This window comes from Elgaria multicarinata, chromosome 7 (assembly GCF_023053635.1).
Source record: "Elgaria multicarinata webbii isolate HBS135686 ecotype San Diego chromosome 7, rElgMul1.1.pri, whole genome shotgun sequence".
NCBI lineage: Eukaryota > Metazoa > Chordata > Lepidosauria > Squamata > Anguidae > Elgaria > Elgaria multicarinata.
Window position 1 is genome coordinate 87,663,079 of NC_086177.1, and position 21,618 is coordinate 87,684,696.

At 39.4% G+C, this 21,618-nt stretch overlaps 1 protein-coding gene across 4 annotated transcripts in view; it reads right to left on the bottom strand.

The window, feature by feature from the left end:
* Nucleotides 1-21,618, bottom strand: part of RNF19A (ring finger protein 19A, RBR E3 ubiquitin protein ligase) — a 67,735-nt gene that overhangs the window by 18,784 nt on the left and 27,333 nt on the right. For 3 of the 4 annotated variants that reach the window (XM_063130994.1, XM_063130992.1, XM_063130993.1), the window contains one exon: nucleotides 5,205-5,956. In XM_063130994.1, coding sequence (XP_062987064.1) covers nucleotides 5,205-5,800 — 596 coding nt within the window. In that variant the 5' untranslated portion in view covers nucleotides 5,801-5,956. Of the gene's footprint in view, nucleotides 1-5,204; nucleotides 5,957-18,290; nucleotides 18,318-21,618 lie in introns of those variants that run through there. The other variant, XM_063130995.1, reaches the window with a different exon arrangement.

Genomic DNA, 21,618 nt, shown 5'->3' on the forward strand with positions numbered 1-21,618 from the left:
AGAGAGGAGAGATAGGAAGGAGCTAGACCGTGAAAAGCTTTGAAGGTTAACAGGAGAAGTTTATATTGGATTCTGAAGTGAATTGGAAGCCAATGAAGAGATTTCAGAAGCGGAGTAACATGGTCAGAGCGGGGAGCCAAGAAGATGATCTTTGTGGCAGAGTGGTGAACAGAAACTAACGGACTGATGTGAGAAGAAGGAAGGCCAGAGAGAAGAAGGTTGCAGTAGTCCAACCGTGAAATAACCAGCGCATGAACAAGCGTCTTGGCAGAAGAGACAGACAAAAATGATCGAATCCTGGCAATATTATACAGGAAAAAACGACAAGATTTAGCTACTGCCTCAATATGAGGAATAAAGGAGAGTGAGGAGTCAAATATAAAGCCAAGGCTACGAGCTTCCTTGACCGGAGTAATTTATTTAAAGATAATTTCACCTAACTTGAAAGATAAGCCTTTTTATTTGTTTTAATCTTATAGCAATTTTTAGAAGTTAACACTTTGAGCCCAAAAATGAATGGGACAGTTGACAATATTAATATAAAATAATACTGTAGAATGTATGTAAATATGCTCTGATGTTATGGGTATATTAGCTTCTTAACACCTAGAACTCCCCAGGCCTGCATATCTGTCACTTGAACAGCCTATTCAAATCTGAATAGGAAACGTGATAGTTAGATGAGAGATCTCCTTTAAGTTATTAGGACTTGAATCTAAAAACAAAAAAAGTTTAGAAAATACTATTTCCTGTTAAACTATTAAAATCTTGAAAACTTAAGCAATGCTCTCCTTTATAATAAGAAAAGTTTTTGTTTATTTTATTTCAAGTAATAATTTGATGTGATAAAAAATATGTATATTTTTTAACACAAAAAAAATTATTCTATTTATTTATTGCATTTTTATACTGCCCAATAGCTGAAGCTCTCTGGGCGGTTCACAAAAATTAAAACCATTCAAAGTATAAAACAACAATTAAAATAATTTGTACCTATTTTGGTACAAAACTAAAATTTAAACAACCTTAGAACAATTTTTGGTGCATGGTTTGTTTGAAGTTTATTAATCAGCTATAGATAGTTAACTGGCAGGCAAAATGTTTCCTAAATATTGGAACTATAGATCACTCAGTAAAGGCCAAATCTGTAACAAAACAATTAGTAGCCAAGATAGGTAAACAGGTTTGTTGTTTGAAGTATATTAGCCAGGGCATGCCATTTTAAGAAGACACAACACTTAAGCTTTATTCTAAGAGCCTGCTTTGGCTGCAGAAATAAAGTGGCTTGCTGTGCCACAACTAGTACAGCCGAACCCTGGAAAGCGAACTGATCCTTGGAAATCAATCCAGAGACAGCTAGCTCAGCCAAGGAAGCCCACACAATAAAAGCCCTTCATACAGGTTTGTACAAGTTTTCTTTTCGTCCAAGAAAACTTCTGACTATTATGCACACCAGGATTGTGACTGTCATTCTCCAAGCAACTGTGTAAATTGTTCCAACAGTTATTACCAAGTCACCAGTGAGGTTAGGGCTATCACACAGTGCTGGCACATGTTATGCCTTCATGCTGGCACAAAAACCTTTCGACTCAAAACTATGCTGGTACAGCAACCCACAGAATTAGGCTGAGATTCTGTGCAGTTAGCATGGCATTAATTCAAACTATAGCCCACAAAATGGACATTGTAACTATATAGTGAACTAAAGAGTCAAAAATTACAAATTAAGAATTTCCCAATGAGATGTGCTGGGAACACCCAGGAGATCTACTGATTACTTTTGGAACAACTCTGCTACTTTGTTAACAGCATTTCCCTTTCCCTAATCCATAACAAATAGAGCTACTGTACTACAGCTGCTCTAAAATATTTCAAACACATATGAAACATCTGTTTCCAGGAAATCTATGAAAGTGTAAATGTTTTACCATTTGCTAACTATGTCTCCTGTGTGTGTCCCCTCCCTGCCCTCAAGGGAATCCATTCCTCCTTCACTGAACAAAAAAGGATTTACAGTTAAGTGTAGACAAGGGATGCTATGTAGGTTCTTCCCCAAAGTGGTGAATACAAGTGTGAAACAGGCATCTGACTAGCCTCAAATGATTTTTTTTTTGCCTTTCCACTGGTGCAGTTGATTAAGCAAGCTCTAGCCCAGCTTTTCCACAACCTGTGTCCTGCCAGATAATTTTCAACTAAAACTCCCATCAGCCGGAGTCAGTATAGCCAATGATCAAGACTGATAGAGGTTGTTGGCCAAAACATCTGGAGGGACACAGATTGGGGAAGGATGTGCTAGCTTGTTCCTTAAAGGCTATCTGGCTCATCATCTTTGCTTGCTCCTGTAGTTTTTCCTTGAGCCAACTGGAACATTAAGCATCACTTAACCGGCCTGAGGTTCATGTATACAGAACCACAGGGCCAAAGCATCCTGCTTTTTATCTCATAATTTAAGGAAATATTGACCAACCCAGGTAAAGGAAGATTTCCTCAAATTCCAAATTCTTCTGTTCCAAGAAAACAAAAACAAAAAAGGCAATAAAAGAAAATGGAAACTACCTAAACATATTTTAGATTTCAAGAATACATTTAAAGGAAAATGTATGAAACAGATTTGTTCATTATTTTCCCTCAAAGTGGGTTCATATATCACATACTTAGAACATTTTTCAAAAATTAGGCAAATCTTCCCTATACAGATTGCCTCATGAGCTTATGTATTACCCACAACTTTTATTTATGTATTACATTTACATACCACCCCATAGCCGAAGCTCTCTGGTTTACAAAAGTTAAAAACAGTAAACATTAAAAAGTATACACGATTTTAAACCATCAAAAACATAACAGTATAAAAACAACAACATCCATTTAAAAACAACAGTTCTGGATGCAAACTGTTTACATTATTGTTGATGTATTTAGACTTGGCACAACTTTTTATAGCTCAAGGGAATTGTTTCACTTGAAGCTGCTTTTAGAGAACTGCAGTCTAGCAGTCTAACATTGTCAATCATTTAATACAATGTGGTTCAAAGTTTAGATACAATGCTAGTTCAAAGTTTAGATACAGAACCAACTCATCATTGCAATATCCATCAGAGTATAATGGAGAAGAGCAGACTGTAAAGAGCCCAGACTACCACTGCATGTCTTGGCCACTCATAGCTCAATCTTTTGGGTTTTTAACAAGATTGCTGGAAAGTTATGATCTTCAGAGAAGAGAGAATATCATTCAGCAAAAGGAAAGCAACTCCCTCACCAGTCCAGTAACACATGAATAAAATCTCTAACTGAACAATCCTATGCATGTTTACTTATTCGGTTACAGGTTTTATTCATGTGTTACTGGGACTGGTGAGGGAGTTGCTTTCCTTTTGCTGAATGAAATTCCACTCTAGTAAAGCTTGTTTTCAAAGGGTTTTCCATACATTAAAAACAAAAAGTGCTAAGTCTAAATACATCAACAATAATGTAAACAGTTTGCATCCAGAACTGCACTAAAATTATTTACAATTGTCAGTACTATTTCATTGCCACAAATGTGCCATTCACAAAGCTTAACCCAGACAATACACAAATAGGCAACTAAACTACTATCAATTATTTTTGGTCCTGGACTGAGTAGGTCAAAGGAAACTGGTATGATCAGAGCCACATGAAACCCCATGCATACACATAAATAGCCCTATAAATTAAAGAAGGAGTCACTTAAATAAATCCACAGTACTATGAATTAACAAAAAGGCAAGACACTCCACCCACCACAATAACCCATCTCCAGTCTTGTATCGCACTGACTGAGAGGCCAGGAAAGAATTTGCTGTCACCCTAGTCTGTGCCTCCCAAGGAGGTTATGCCTGACACTGAGAATAACTGAACTGAGAGACTTCTGTGAACAAAAAGTGTTCATTGATTTTACTCCATGACAACAATATTATTATTAGTGCTTAACTATAACATGCCAGCAAGCCAACATGTATTCTGATCTATGGATTTCTTGTAATCTTTGAAAATTAAGCTTCTTGTTCTAATTCATTTTCTTCTGTGCTCTTCAGAACTCTGGAATTTTTTTTGTCCAGTTTGTGCCCACCTGATTTCACATGTTAGTTTCTTTATAATATCCCTACACTTTCCCTTACAATCCACCCATTTTCAACTACACACACTTCCTACTTGCTAATATGGTAAGGTGGCATTTCAGGTCTTACTGTGTGCTTTTAAAATGTGAAGTGTTCAGTTTAACAGGCTTCATAATACAAGTCTGCAGCATAAATGCATAAGTGACATAGTTGTGATCTGAAGCAACCATCTTGGTGAAGATTAAAAACAGCTGAGAAATCGACACAGGTTGTCGTAAACCTGTTTGGCCTTAATGATGACAATCAGAATGTGTTTAATATTTCAACAAAGCATTTAAAATTTAGAGAAAATTATTCTGGCATCAAACAACAATACATTGGTTTATGATCTTTAAAACTGCCTTCCTGCTGGCAGTCAGTAGGTATAATTAAAGAATCGTTTATACTAACCTTCACAATTTAGATCTAGAAAACTGCTAAATTCATTTTTTAAAAGAACTAAAGTGTTAAACATTAAAACATCCTTGTATACAAGTACTATCCTCGTACACATAAACAATCAGGAATTCCATTCAGGTGAGTGAATGGGCTGTCAAAAAAGGATGGGGCATTCTGAAACACCACTGGACACAACACAGAAACTAGGAGGGAAGCTCCATCCTCTACACACAACAGAGAAATGCAGCTTTCCTTGCCTCCTCTGCCAACTACCAGAAATCTAGTAAAAATATGGCAGGCAAGTAACTTTAAAATATGTAAAGTTGATTGTAAGGCCACCCCTTCATACGTTCCGGTGCATAAAGCAAGATCGTTTTATGGAACAAATCTACCTCTCTGTTCTTTCACTTCGTTTTATTTAATATTTAAAGACTAGATGCTAGACTAGAAAGACTAACTTTCTAGTTGCTTGTCTAGAAAGACAAGTTACTACTTATTGAGTGGTATTGGGAAGAAACAAAAATTTGAAATGCTAAAATAAAAAATGGTTACTACATTAGAGAAGATTTTACTTAACTGGAAAGAAGTAAGGCCTGAATAATACATTTCAGGAAAATGATAATTATTGATGTGTTTCATAAGAATATATGGGAATTGGGGAAAGGGGGAAAAAAGATTACTACTTACCCACAATCTGGAGCAGGACACCACCTACAATCAGGATCTGCAACAAGCCATCGTCTAAGCATAAATTCTTCATATTTTTCCATCAAGATGTCATCATTTAATATTAATCGAATATCATGGGGATTAAATCGCTCAGAGCACTCTGGACAGCTGATATTAACTCTGCTCTCAGAGATTTCTATCCGGAGATACTGACGTAAGCAATCCACACAAGATCTATGGTGACAAGTCATTATTTCAGGAAACCTTTCCTTAGAGTGCCGCAAAAGGCACAAGGGACACTCCATAAAGTCTCCGCTCTGTTTACCGCAGATGGTTGTTCCATTGTCAGAAGACATATAGGCAGAGAAAATAGAGTTCTTGTCTATACACATTTCTGAGTGTATAGTTTCAATACTCGCAATCCCATCTACACCTCCATTTATATCCCTGGATTTGCGTTTTGTATCCCTTTTTCTTCGAAAGAGAGACCCCAGTGAAATTCTCCTCTTCTTCGGTGCCTTTTTAATTGATGGCAAGCTTACAGAGGAGGCAGAAGATTGCAGGTCCCTATCAGATCCCATTTGCCGATGTAAACTCATGGCTAAAACATTCATCAAAAATGGATCAAACCTTCATCATTTTATGGATAAAATTGCTATTGAGAAGCAGCACACTTAGGCCATGATGGGGAGCAGGCTTAAGTCATGTTATGCATGGTCAGGTCAATCTTGTTCACAAACGAAATTCTTCACAAGCTCTTCACAGAGATTCTGTAAATGAAAGAAAAGAGACAGGTGAAGAAAGTGGATAGTGAAACTTTTTCTCCTCCTCTCATAATACTAGAACTTGAGGTCATCCCATGAAGCTGATTAGTAGGAAATTTAGGACAGATAAAAGCAAGTACTTTTTTACACAGTGCATAGTTAAACTACTGAATTCACAAGATGCAGCGATGGCCATCACTTTGAATAAGGCTATCAAAGGATACTAATCCTGATGGCTATATGCTACCATCAGTATCAGAGGCAGTATGCTTATGTACACCAGTTGCTGTGGAACTTGGGTGGAGGGGTACTCATGTCCTGCTTGTGGGTTTCCCATGGGCAGCTGGTTGGCCTCTGTGTAAACAGAATGCTGGACTAGATGGACCCTTGGTCCGATCCAGCATACCTCTTGTGTTCTTATGACACAGACAGATTAGCATCACATATATTCATATCCTTTGTCATTTTCAAAGGACTTGCATTACTACACTTATTCATGTTACAGCTGTCTCACCAACCTAACCTCCACCTTATTTACTTCAACCACCTGTTGCATTTCTGTCAATTATTAAGTCAATATCATCAGAGGACATGACTGTCTTTTTATTATACTGTGTAGAACATATATCATGGGAATCAAGATCTCAATAACATTTCCCCAAAATGGTGCAACTGCAAAAGAACAGTTTGGGTGGGGGCAAGGAGGTGCTTTAAGAAGCTCTTGGTTTATAGGCAGCTGATGGTTCTTTCGGGGAAAGAACTGGAAAAAGTGTGTGCAGTGAGTGTTTGTTATTGGTATACAGCTTGTCATAATAAAATAGTTGAATTAAATTTAGATTTGAAGATAAATTTCATGGGCACATTACTTGACTTTTTGTAATTGGTGATGTTTGTATATGAACCACTGAACCCTTAACATGGAGATGCTTTCATTGTCTGTGTATTAATTTGTGTTTTTGTGAATTATTTGAACCCTTATTTGGAAATACAGTTTTAAAGTTTTTGTAGTATATGTAAAAATAACCTTTGTTATTCAATGACAGCATATAAAGAAGTTCAATGAAATGAGTTATTTATTACTAGATGCCCAGATTGTTCATTACCCTTTAGTTCTCAAACCGCCAAATTTCAGTTCTCAAACCACCCAGCCATACATACAGGCCAACTAGCTCCTAGCCCTTCTCTCTCCTCTAATCCATTATCTTGCTGAAGTAGGCAATGTGCCCCCTAATTCACCACAGTTGTGCATCCCTGGTATAACATTGTGCTACTGCTGTGGCACAGAATAAATAGCTGTCATTGGTAGTACATAAAAGGGGCCAAGGAAATTGGATGCTGGGAAGAGGGGGAGTCACGGCAACAATTACTAGGGAAATGGAAGATGAAGAGAAGGACCGTTGGAAAAGAGACGCTGAGGGAAACAAGAGGAGGGAAGAAGTTCTTTCTCTCTGAAGAGAGAGTACAACCTTCATCACAGCCAATAGACTGGACTAGGAACCCCTCTGATTGAGGGACAGGACTGCTGTGAACAGCAGGTCGGGGAGCACAAGGCCTGCTATGTGAAAGTCATCCATCAGATAAGCAAGCAGTTACTTTACACTGTCAACCTATTCCAGCTAAAACACAGTGTGTGCACATAGCAACTGGAATCAAAGGACAAAGTGGTGACACACTTATTAAAGTGAGAGGGAAACGTATTGTTAGCGGATTTCAAACAGTTAAAAGTTTGCTGATTATTCAGGTGTTTGACTGGATCATTTAATTCCTATTTCAGATGTCCATTTAAATCAGAGATGGGCAACTTGCAGCCCTCCAAGATGTTTTGGCGTACAACTCACATCCGCCCTAGCCAGTGTAGCTAATGGTGAAGAATGATGGGAGCTGTAGGCTAAAAAATCTGGAGGGCCACAAGTTGCCCACCTCTGGTTTAAATGAACCCATGGCCTCAGCTGTCACACAGCACGCTGAGACATTTTCCACTAGCTTGCACAAGATTCTGCAGAAGAGCATTAATACATTTTCTGCTTTTGCTCACCATTCTTCAGATCCAAGCCAGTATCAACAAAAAGCAACAATGTAAGTGGAAACAAGAATAGGGCGGGCTGGAAAACTTGCTTAATATCCCCATCTAGAATGCCCTTTCCAATAAATAAAATTCTAAAGCTACTGATTTCCATACATACACCCAAAGTTGTTTTCCACCTACAGTTCTGAGCAGGCAAGAGCAAAATGTATACCTTAAGTCTTATATATATGGCGACAGGAAATTAGTGCTGAGTACATCAAGAAAAGGAGAGCATACTTTTGTCTGAAATAATGAGAAACTACTGCTTACAGATATCAAAATGAATGCCATACAAATTCACACTGCTGTCAAACAGAATATCTGCCTAGTATGGTGTACTAGAGAATAATCAAACACATAGGAAGCTGCCTTATGGTGGGTCAACATCAATATTGTCTACACTAACTGGCAGTAGCTCTCCAGGAACTCAGGCAAAGGTCTTTCCCATTACCTGCTACTTGATGCTTTTAACTGGAGATGGCAGATCTTCTGCAAAGCACCAAGAAAGGGAACAGCAGAGTAGAGGATAGGAGAGAACAAACAGCCATTCAATGGATAACTGCCACTAATTACTTATCTGATATCTGTGCCATTCAGAGTCTGGGTACAGAACTTTCCATAATCTCAAAGCATCAGAAGGAAGCATCAGAAGGAAAGTTTACACTCTGATGGAGATAGCACAATAGGATATAAAATCACTGTGATATAACACTTTCCAACTAAGATTGTAGTGCCTGAGTTTGCTTTCCTTTCCCCCCTCCTCCTCCTCCCTCCCAATCCCCTTTCCTTTTGTGTCATGTCTTTTAGATTGTAAGCCTGTGGGCAGGGACTGTCAAGAAATACTTTTGTAAGCCGCCGTGAGAGCCTTTTTTGGCTGAATGGCGGCATAAAAATCCTTAAATAAATAAAAAATAAATAAAATAACAGAGGACAATAGGTTAGAGCAGAGGCTTCCTTTTCCTCCAGTTTGTGCTTGCAGAAGAGGTATATGCAGGTTACTTACCTGTAACTGTAGTTCTCAAAGTAGTCATCTGTGCATTCACACATATGGGCTTTGCGCCTGCACAGATAGGCAGGAACCCCTCCCCCACCATCCCACCGCGCATGCTCTAAGGCATGGGTTCTCAACAAGGGGAGAATGTTAGGGTTCTAGGGAGGGAATTGGGACTACTATTCAGCAAAGTATGATGTCCTGTAGATTATGTCTTCCTACACGTTATTAAAAATGTCCCAGAAAAGTGTCATGTTGTCTGCAAAAGCCAGTCCTTTGCTCTCTTTTCCCTCCCTCCCTCGCAATCCTAGAAGTTTCAAGCTTCCCATTTAAAGGGGCAACGCAAAGCATAGGAGCTGAGAATGTAAAACGGGCCATGCTTTGCGTTGCCCCTTTAAATGGGATTAACAGAGAAAAAATAAAAGCTTTTCAATATTATATGCATATTATTTGGAATGCACCTTTTGAGTTAGACTATCTTGGGAAGGGGGAATTATATTCTGAACAATGGTGAAAGGTGGGAATGGAGCAAAAAACGTTGAGAACCACTGCTCTAAGGGGTTCCCAACTATCTCCTCAGTTCCTTGAGACCGAGGATAGGCCTCAGTACTGAGAAGAAGAGTAAAGATGTAGCTACACTTCGGTCTCAGAAACACAGGCAATGACACTGAAGCGGGGACAGTGGGTGGGTTGTGTGAATACACGGATGACCACTCAGAGAACTACAGTTACAGGTAAGCAACCTGCATTTCTCCATCGTGGTCTCTGTGCATCACACATATGGGTAAGTAGCAAGCTTTGTGCACATACCGGTCGTGGGTAGGTCTTGCCCAATGATGTTATTGTAGTAGTGTGGACAGTGCAGCTTGTCTGAATTCACAGTCCTTTTGTGCCCTTATGTCCAAGAGGTAGTGGGAAACAAAAATCGGTGGGTTCGATCCCATTGCCATCTTGTACAGGTCCTAGATAGAGGCCCCTCTGGCAAAGGCTGTTGATGTCGATACCGCTTGGGTTGAATCTGTATTTTATGGCATTTGCATTTGTGTTGTACCCTGCCTCGATCCGGAGGGAGAGGCAGGTAACAAACAAACAAATAAATATTATTACCTGTGCAAGGCTATGGGCACCCTCACACAGCTGACAATCCAGCCTTCTCTGCCTCTTCTCCTCAGTGCCCAGCATGAACATGGAGCAAACGCAGCTAGCACATTTCCCTGCCAGCAGTGTGTGTTCTTGCTGGTACCGAGACAGAATTTCCTCCTCAATCCCTGGCATAAATTGCAGCCCTCAGGGGTATTTAAGCTGTGCATAATCATAAAATCACAGAATAGTAGAGTTGGAAGGGACCTATAAGTCCAATGAGTCCAACCCCTTGCTCAATGCAGGAATAGTATTTCTATGAATACTTATACATATTTACTTCATATTTACAGGAAGGTATAAACACCAATCCCTAATAAAAGTAATGCACTTTATTTGTATTGTTTTAAAAAAATGCAATACAAAAGCAATGTACTTATTTGCTAATTAGACTAATGCCTACCAAGTTTATTTGAATTATTTTAACAATCCATAAGATTATTTTAACAATCCGTAAGATTCCCACTATTCCAACAATCCAGAAGCTTCCAACTTTAATCTTAACCTCAAAACATTTTGTAATATCTAAGAATACTTTTTCTTCTTAGATATTCCGAAACTTTTTGATGTTCAGATTAAAATATACAAACATATTTAAATAGATGCCTGAATGTGTTCTCTCCCCCATACATAAACAGAAGTAACTGCAAAAGGAGTCTGAAGATGCCTTATGACATTAAAGATTTACTCATCACTGAAGCCATTTCTCAGGATTAGCATTTTTAGATTAAAAGCAATACAACAGATTAATTTATGACATAATTCTAATAAAATAGTGACTTTTTAGCAATGTTTTTAAAATTGACTAAGTAAGGGTGCAATTATATGCATGTTTAGCTGGGAATTGTAGGGCTTTTTTCTGTCTAAACATGCATTCAATTGCATACTAAAAGAACAATAACTCTTTAAAATTAAGGTACCTTTCATTTATTTTCTGTTTACAACAGTCTTTCAATAGAATTTAATTTCCATTTCAAAACCTTTGGCCTTCTACTCCACCCCCACCCCCCAATTTAGTAGTGGTGCTGAAACAAGTGACATGGTGATTTAGCTAAAAAGATGTATGTAGCAGAGTTACAGTTGAAATCAGAATTACTACAGGTACAGCATTTGCTTTGACTGTTGATCCTTCAGCAAAACATAACAAAAGTTTTACAAGCCATGCAAGTTTTAAACATGGAATCACATGAATCCTGATTAACAATCCTTCAAGAGACTTAACAGACTACAGTACAGAATTCCTTGTTTTATACACGATCAACCAGCCACTTTTAATAGTATCTATTACCTTAATAGGCTCAACTTTATTTTCTACTTCATACAATACAGCAGAAGCTGATACATATTAAAATTTAGTTTGTACCTATTACCAGCATATAAAATACGAAGTTAATTCTCTTCCAACCCCCTGTAGCCTGCAGACACATGCTGCTGATCCCAAACCAGAAAGCTATTGAATACTACCCAGCACCACTGCAAGTGCACAAAAGTCACAGCATAATGCTAAAAAAAGTAATTATATATTGCCTTTCCTGCAAAGATTCTTAGAAAATATTTGCTGCAAATTATCAATCATTTCAAAAAAGCTTACATGTAAAGCAAAACATTTCCAGCACTTTCATAATCTTCTCCCCAGCTTCCAAAACTGCAATTATGATTTGCATCTAGTGAACTGCGGAGGGGGGGGGGATCCACAGCTGACTAATAACATCACTGCAGTTACAAGCACATCTCTTAACCATGGTCAAAGGACCATGGCCAAGTAAGGGCACTGAGACAGTTCCTCTCCTCTTGTATGCAAATTCTGTCACTCCACAGCATTGCTGACGTTATAAGCACTGCTGTTAACCATGGTTATTGCTAGCTATCCAAAGCCAGCTTCAAACCCTAGCCAACAGCAAATTTCAGTCAGCAGTAAGCACAGTCAAAATCAGTGTTAATCAGACCCAGTGCCAGGTGTTGGGATGTTTCGGCAGGCTGCCCTTGTTGCCCAGCCCAGCGACTCCGGCAAGGAGCTGGAAATGCCTCTGGCCCGAGGGAGGGGGTGGCGGGGGCCTCGTCTGCCCCTGGGAGAACTGGCTCTGCCACAGCCCAGAGCCATCTTGGGTCCTGCTGCTGCTGCCTCCGCTGCTGCCCCCAGGCCGCGGGAGAGCAGCTGGCCTCCTGGCGCCAGGGCTCAGTGGCCACACAGTGCCTGCTACATTTGGGTACCCAGTTGGCAGCACTTCTGCAGCTATTAGCCTGAGTGGGGCTATCCAGCACAAGCGAGATTACCGAGCAACAGCCTTGTCATGGACCAGGAGGCAAGCACCTCCTCAGGTCCAATTAGCAGCTGGTGGCCATATTTTATCTCTCACAACAACATGTGACTAAAATACCAAGACTACCAAGCACCGATTGGAGCTGAGCTGCTGCTTAGCTCTCATCCCATTACAGTGCCACCTCTGGGTAGCCTGGTCACACATTAGGGGGAAGCTAGCAGCTGCAGCAACACCATGCACTGGAGAGCAGAAAAGACTTCCGCCCCAGTATGCAGGGTGCTGATATAACATTTCCCACTGCTTGTCATCCCTCACTGATGCATGCCCCCTTCCTTCCCAATGCTAACTCCTGTTAACATGACATAATATAAAGATGTATATTAAGCAGAGCTTATAATTATGGTTTCAAATTATGATTTACATTCAACTCTGTGCAATATTATCCATAGTTAGCACTGAAAAGGGAGAAATTTGAGGAGCCATGATGATAAACCCTGATTAAGTCCAATTATTCCCAGAAATGTTCAGAAATACGACAGTCCCTATCTGCAGGTTTACATTCTAAAGACATAACACAAAAGGAAAGTGAATTGAGACAGAGGAAGAAAAATGTAACTCATGCACTAAATTCTTAGTTACAAAGTTCAGCAGACAGTAATTCAGCAGATCATGGAGCTGTATCTAAGCACACTGAAAGGATTGCTGTGCCTCTGGAGACAACAATGATGGCAGTTGGTAACTAGAGAGCATGGGGTTCTCAGATGGAACTGTATCCTGGCATGATGATGGAGGGGTGCCTGACTTCTGCTTCCTCTGTTGGGATCAGCAATACCAGTTGTTAGCTGGAAGGAGAACTCTCAAAGCCAAAGAGGAGAGGGTAGGTAAATTCATGTGCGGCTGGCTCATTAAAGAACAAATGGTTGTTAGTGGGGGAATAGAAAGTTGAATGGCTAGCTATCAAACACTGATATTGAGAGTCTGAGGTGCAAATAGCTATGGTCTGACAAACATGGATGTTGGATTTAGACTATATGCTCTCATACAGTGCTATCAAAATTTAGAGCTCCTTACATTCTAAGGGACTGCGTTTATTTAAGGTATAGATTTGGGTATGATTATGTTATCTAGTTTAGTTAAGCTAATACCAAATTAAATTAAAAAATAAACTGTTGAAATGGTTAAAATACCTCACAGCATATTGAACCAATTTACAGATTTCTTTGTACATATGAGATTTTATATGAACCATTTTAATTGTATAAACACAAATAAGTCTGACAAGACAACAATTAAGAAGGAACAGACAAACAACAAATGAGGTCAGAGTACAAGTCCAGCACACAAGAACAAAATAATCAACCCTTCCAACTCCATATTCCAGACAGGAAACTGACTCTAAGCCAATTTAAGCATCAGGAAATGGCAAAAACACAGGAGACAAAAAGCCATTACACTATCCAACTTAATACAGAAAGCCAGGATAAAATGTTGCAATGAAAAATACAAAAAAGAGCCGAGAAACTGACAACGCAGAGTCCAATTACCTAGTTTACAGATTACAACAAATTTGCAAAATAGACATTTTTAAACCCAGGGATGGGCAAAGTATGGATAAAAGAATGCCTTGTTGATATTCAACAGAATTTAATAGTGCATCTCATGTGCTAGCTGGTTGAATGAAATGTTTAAATGTGAACTATGCAGTACTAGACAATGCCCTTTTTATGTTGGGAATACATATTCCCAATATGAAAGCTCAGAACAACGTTATCAGATAGTCACCATAAATGTTATGACATATTTGAAACGGCCAGTAATCCAATCAGTTGACTTGCACTTTCTATCTTGATGCTTGCTGGATTTGAAAATACCCTTAACTGTATTTTACAGTGACTAATCCAAGGATAATAAACCCAGAGAAGGGTTTTCAATTTAAACAGTGTGTGTGTATGCTACACAGTCTTGTGACCTATTAAAGAAGGAAGAACAGATTTCAAGCAATGCCATCTACTCTCATTGGGCATTTTGGAACACTATAAATGTTGGGCTGGATCCAGGCTATATTAGTCGTGCTTTACTCACACTGATAACAACAGCACAAGTTAATCATGATTAATTTTCAATAGGACTGAAGTGTGACTAACATGGTCTGGATCCAACCTGTTGTCCGGTAATCTATAGAACTCTAGCCACAATTACTGTGGGTAGTATACAACTTACATGTTAAGAAGAGTTAACTACCATTATACCAAATCACTGACAGTTTTCTTTCAATAAGGAAATGTTTCTCAAACTGCAAACTACAGAAGAGAGTGACACATATCAGCATGAGAAAGAGATACAAAAACAATTTTGCAAGATCTATATAACCAAACTGTCCCAGGTCACATCACCATTGAGACTGAAAGGGAGAAGCAAGTTGTTGACCCCTTCTCACAGAGGGCCCGTTACGCAGGTCCAGGTCCAAGAGAAGATAATTAGGAGCCAGGGAAGAGGGTGTAAGTAAATAATGGAGAGAAAATACAGTACATATCCAGTGCATGAGCTAGGTGGGAATAATCAGTGAGGTTTCTAGCTGAAGGTGGGTGCTTACAGAAGATCTAACAAATTTAGGAAAGAGGCAAAGCATGAAGTTCAAGCTAATATGCTAAGACTCACAAAGAAAAATGAAGAGAATAAAGCTCTGTTTAAGGGGAATGAAGAATTTGGTTTTATTGCATTTTACTTTATTCCCGTTACATAAATACCATAAATGCAATATTTTGGTCATGCTATTCTGTTAGTGAGGAAACCTGGAAAGGTGGAGTACAAAGGTTTTAAAATATAAGTACTATCCTTTCATCAACCTGGGGTGGCAACTTCCAGAGCTCAGGGGGCCACATTGCCTCCTGGATCTCACCAGGGACTGTATTCCTGCCGAAATGGCCACCAAAATTTGTTGGCACAGTGGTGACAAAAACATGTGTCCCCCCATTGAAAATAAGGCATATGGGAAGTGCACATCTTGTTTGGAAGAAAAACTGGACTCCATGAAGACTTTCATGAGCATGATTCTGTTTTCCAACAAGTTACATGCTCCTCATATGCCTTATTTAATTTTTAAAAAATGCTGTATTTTTTTGCATCTGCCACCATAGCTGCATATCTGACAGCATCAGGGGGCAATGGGGGCTGAAAAAAGCCAGAAGGGACTGCATGTAGCCCTTGTGTTGCCCACCCCTACTTTAGACATTTACTAATCCTCAGTATGCAGTCAAGTACCCAGGACACTCATTCTCAAGATAAGCATCAGTAATTGTGGAAAGGACATATGCAAGCTTGCAGGTTAATACTGAATCTTTTTGTGGTTACATGGATTGAAGCTTATAAAGCATGTGTGCTCTTGTATACAGGGTCATGCATAACTCTTTCCACAAAAACAATAGATCTGTGAATAAAAGTTAGGCATTTCCTGAAAAAATAGTTTAACACACCAGTAAATACCAGGATTTCCTGGTATGCACTAGGAAAATTCTCTCTGGCTTGTAATGGTATTTGACTTTTTGTGCTGCTGCTGAGAAAACCTGCTTTAGGGCCTGTTCAGAAGACACCTTAAATCCTGCTGGCTTTTGGTTAAGCAGTAGGGTTTAAAGTGTCTTGTGCAATGTGTTTTGCTAAACCCTGCTCACTAACCACAGTCGGACTGTCTGCAGCAGGTTTAGTGACTCTAACCATGGCTTAAGGTTTTGTGTGCGACAGAATGGCTTGTGGTTAGTGCTAACTACAAAGAACCACAGTTTCGCTAACCACAGAGCCTGAAGTGTCATCTGAACAGGACCTTAATGTTTTTATCCATTTTTAAATTATGGGCTTGCAGTCATACAACCTGACCCTTACAGATGGTATCTATTGCCAATCTGACTTGGATTATATTCTCCACTCTTGAGAGAACCAAGACAGTCTTCCTTCTTACTGGGGTTTGTAGAAGGGATGTATTGATATTGTTGGGAGTAAAGATCGCTGAAGTCAAATTTTCTTCTGGAAATATTGACATTACTTGGAATTGTCCATAGGACAGGGGTGGGCAATTTTGGGGGACCCAGCAGACACTTTTAACCCACCTCCCCTCACCCCACACTTGCCACCATGCCAAACTCTTCGGATAGAAACAAACTGGAAGTTTGCCACTGAATTTCAGGAAATACTGCTATGGCGAGATCTTCTCTTCAAGCTAAATTTGTCCTTTTCACCCCTCTATAGCAATTTGCTGCTAAAATTTCAGGGCAAAACAGTGATGCAGCAGCATGGGCCACAACAGAGGGGCAGCATGTAGCCCACAGGCCACATGTTGCACACCCCTGGCCTAGGATCTCCTCCTTTACCCCTTTCTTGGATGGTGTTGTGGTTAGGCTTTATAATGTTGATTTGGCTGGGAACCTATAAGTCTGTGAAATCTGTTTTCTAGACATTTTCTGATAGGGATGGAAATTTGACTTTGGCATGGTTCTCTCCCTTCCCCATCCAGGTCTGTAAAGAGTTTATCAAGACAGAACGTTTTCCTTCAGAAGGTAGGCCTAACAAGTGAGGGATCAGTGCTCTAGTATAAAACAAAAGGTGTCCTCTAACTGTGGCTCAGGATGAATGTCTGGCAAAATCAAGTCTGGCATATGCAAGACATGCTGCTGATAGTAACATTTTGCTGAGTATAGGTCCAGTTTCTTATTTACTTGCACCTGATCCTTAATTTTATCTATTCAGGATTATATGGCTCTGGAAAAACACGGGTTTGCCAAGGAGGGTTTTCGAGGAGAATATGCTGCCATGACATTTCTCTAACTTGCATTTGTGGAATGCTGTTCTTGAACTCATCCTGCGAAGCACAGTGACCTGAATATAGCTGTAGCATATACCTTCAGTAGAGAACATACCTCATCTATCCTGTGAGAAGTGGCATGTCTTAATTGTCCAAATAACTCTCATAGACCTACCTGATTCTTCCTGTTCACCCTATAATTTGTTCAAAAGAAGCAACTAGAAGTAAAGCTAATTCATTTGTTAGATGTCAACATATATCTATGATGGGGAAACAGTTGTTGAGATGGAGGCTTGATCTGCTAGAATACTCAAGCCTAGGATCTTGACACTGCTAACATTCAATATAGCTTATGATAGGTAGGCAGACTGAGAAATGATTGCATCTCTTCTAGAGGTTTATCTGATCCTAAAAGGTTCCCTTCATCTATAAAAATAGAGCAAAGTTTCTAAAGAAAGAAAACTCAATCCTTCAGAAGCTGAAGCAGAGGGTCTGTGCTGTTCTTAGCAGGGACTTTTCCCTTGAGGGTTGTGGCTGGGGCTAGAGGAAGTTTTCAGATAGGAGACTGTCCTGTTTTCTATTGCTTCTCTTCAGAAAAGGATGCATTCTGCTCATCTCCCTAGTAATCCTTCATTTTAGAGTTCCCTTCATAGGAGAGATCTGTAGCCTACATATCTCCAATTCATGTGCAGTCTGCCATTCAGTAGAATCCCGCACCAAATTTTGGGTAGGTAGGGGGCCTGATAAGGCCTGATCATGTGCTAGTCTTCCTGAGCCACCTCTTTAACAGCTGACTGCAGCTATGTGGAAAGCATCTAATCACACAAAGATGAATTATGAGATTCCTTAGAAATTTTCAACAATAAGTGCATACTGACTTTTCTCCCTGTCTTTTGCCTGTTTAAAATAAAACAAACTAGTTTTCTAGAGTGCAGGAATTGACTCGTTTGTTGATATAACTTTTTTTAAAAAAGATTAGAAAGGAAAGCCTGTTCTCCCACATATGAGTATTTAAAACTTTGTCAACTTCTATGAAGTGAATATTAAAGAATGATTTAAAATGTACAGTTAAAGCAATTTCTCACACTTACAATTTTGTCTTTGATTTTCAAGTCAGCCATGCTGGTGTTTCTACATCTCCTTTTATAGCAGCAGTCCTATTAAGCAACTACCACTCCGTACAACAACATACGTATTGTTACTCCCCTACTCTTAAATAGAGCCTTCCTGAATGTGCCTGTACTCAAGGGGTCTTTGAAGTCTGTGTCTGGTGCAAAGTTTACAGTTCAGACCTTCATATTTATTTCAAAGTGAAAAAGATGGTGAGTCAGCAACAGGAAAGCCAATCCTTTCATTTTCTTTTAATCTGAACTCTCCCCACATTTCCAAAAAGACGCCAAGTGCCTAACAGCTTTTAAAGTCTTGGCAGAAACTGAATTATGTGTGTTTGAAAGTTACTGTGAGCCTGTCTTAGAAGAAGGGAAGATTCATTTGTTTTTTAACAGTTACTTCCAGTAAAGAGGTAAAAACATGCCATAGAAGCAAGCTTCAGAACTGTTGGCATTAAATAAACCTATCTCCAATAGAGGTAAAAAGTAGCTAACAAGCATAAACCAGTAAAAAAGAAAAGCAAGCAGAGCCTTAAAAAAGGAAAAAAAAAACATATAATTTGAAAAATTGTAAATTTCAATGGGCAGAGCAATCCCATGGTGCCTGGTAGAGTCCCAGGAATCATAGGATATGGCCATTTCCCCCCTACCCAGGCCATAGACACTGCTACAACCTTGGGAGTGGAAATCTGAGATTGGACCCTTCCCCCCACTCCAACACAGCCACCATGGAAAGCTGTGCAGTGGCTGAGATGTCCAAAGAGCTTGGAGAGTGAGAAGGATAGTGGGCCAAGTGGGGGAGGAGGAGAAGCCAGGATCCTAAAACCTTGTCATTGCCCATTCTACTCACAACAAGGTAGGTCAGTTAAATGAACCAAAAGGCTTATCCAGCTAAAACTATTCAGAAAAGGAGGACCAGGAGGCATTTTTGCCTCCATCCTCCTCCCGCCTTACCTGGCTCTTGCTTGCACTCTTAAGACATTTACTAATAAAGTGAACACACGAAAAGGACCCAACAGGGGAAAAAATCCAAGTATTTGCTAAGAATAGGCTTCTTCACAGCTTGAATACTCTGTTGTGTATATATTACAAACACAGCAGGATTTTCCTAACATCGTGAAATTAGGTTAGATACAACAAATCCAGTATTTCAGAGTTCAAAAAATGGATATTACACATCTTACTTGTTAGGTACAAATAGTTAAAGGAACATGGACACATTTCTGAAAAATAATGTTTGCTCTTTGAAACCAAGTCCAACACCATGCAAGCGGAAGAGGATTTCCCCTTCCTCTTCTCCCCACCCCCATCTACTCTGGACGGTCTCTCATCCTCCAGAGCAGATTTTGAGTGTGTTCAGGGGACCACAAGGACAGGGGAATCCATTCCACCAGCAGTGTCCATTCCATTGGTGGATAGACAGTTGCATTTTACCTGGTACATTTTTGTATAGTCAGAATATTTAATCTTTATTATTTATTTTTTTAAAACATTTTATCCCACCTTTCCTTAAAGGTCTAATGCAGCTGACAAACTACTTATATGTGTAAATCTAAAGTTGTATTTAAGACTTGTTTTTTAAAAAAACTGTTCATCCCAGTTTTGTTTTAAACATCTAAATGGAAAATCAATGAATATACCCAACACTAAAAGGGTACTCCCATTATAAGACTACTTCCTGAATCCACAGATCCTCACAAGCAATAACAGGCTGTATGCTCAAATGGATGGTAAGGATCTTTGCATATTCATCTGGGGATAACTTCTAGATAATAACATAAGCTTTTGAACTTTTTTGAATTCTAAATTTTGAAAAACATTGCTATATAGCAAACAAGGCAGGCACTTTTTTTTTTTTTTAGAGTTAAGAATTCTTGAGGGACAAGAGTTAGGCCTTTTTATTTGTACTCGTCCATCTCACTCTAGTTTTCAGGGTGCTAATTCAGAGTTCCAATGAATCCCATTCCACCCAGCATTTAAAAACTGGAAAACAAAAAAGCTTTAGAAATTTTGTTCACAATTAATAGCCCCTGGTAAATAATTGTAAGATCTTTAAAATGGCTGAAGAGTAGCTGGTTTCTGCTTCTGGCAGTATAACAGCTGAGAAACAGGAAATGGCTCAGACTACAACTGTTAAAGTTAAAACACATGCATTGGAAAGCATGTGATCAGCCATGAAAAGAAATGATTATTTTTCTAAAGGAAGTGTTACAAATTTTATTTCTGATTGATCATCAAAAAGAATATAAGCAAATGATTTATGTAAGTCAATGGAACAAAATTAAAAGTACTGCTACACCAACAGGCAGAAACTTCTCATGGATAATATCAAACAGCTGACAAGGCAAGTCAACATCCCAGTATAGGTTTGTACTGGTCTTAACTTTAAACCACTCACCTGAGCACAACTGAGGACCAAGAATTTCACAAAGGCAAGAGCATGAATTCCCTTCAGGTGAGTGGTCTAGTGAAAATGGAACAGAGCAATCAACTCCAACCATCACCAGCTCACTTAGCTTCCATGCTACCTGCAAAGGCTGCGAAGCCCCTTCCTCTACATCCAGTATAGAAGCCAACCTGGCTTGTGAAGCAGGGATACTGTCTCTACTTCACCAGCCTGATCGGCTTCTGTATTGGCTATAGAGAAAGGGGCTTCACCGGATTTGTGCCCAGCATGGAAGCTGGTCATATTGGCACAGCACCATGGTTTCTATGGAGGATATATAGCAGGAAAAGCCTTTTCCTGCAGATATGGCATAAAAATCAAGCAGCCTAGTGGATGAAGAAGGGAGTAATCCATGCCTCCTCCACCAGCTTCATTTCTATATTAGATTAGCAGAAAGGAGCATTACCACCGCCATGTCCAGCACAGAAATGCAGCAGACTGGAGTCATGGATCACTCTCTGGGCTCATCTACACCAAGCAGGATATTCCACTATGAAAGCGGTATATAAAAGGCAGGAGCCACACTACTGCTTTATAGCGGTATTGAAGTGCACTGACAACTGTTGGGGCCCATGACACATCTACACCAAGCAGGATATAATACTATGAAAGTAGTATATGGAATGTGTCATGGGCCCCAAAAGTTGTCAGTGCACTTCATTACCGCTATAAAGCAGTAGTGTGGCTCTGGCCTTTTATATACTTCTTTCATACCACTTTCATAGTGGAATATCCTGCTTAGTGTAGATGAGTGCTTTGTCTCCATTAGTTAACTGATCAAGGAGGAACAGGCCTCAAGAATCTTATAAGTAAAAAGCAAGTGATTTTTTTTCAGGCTAGCAAAGGCTTAGGAACAAGATTGTG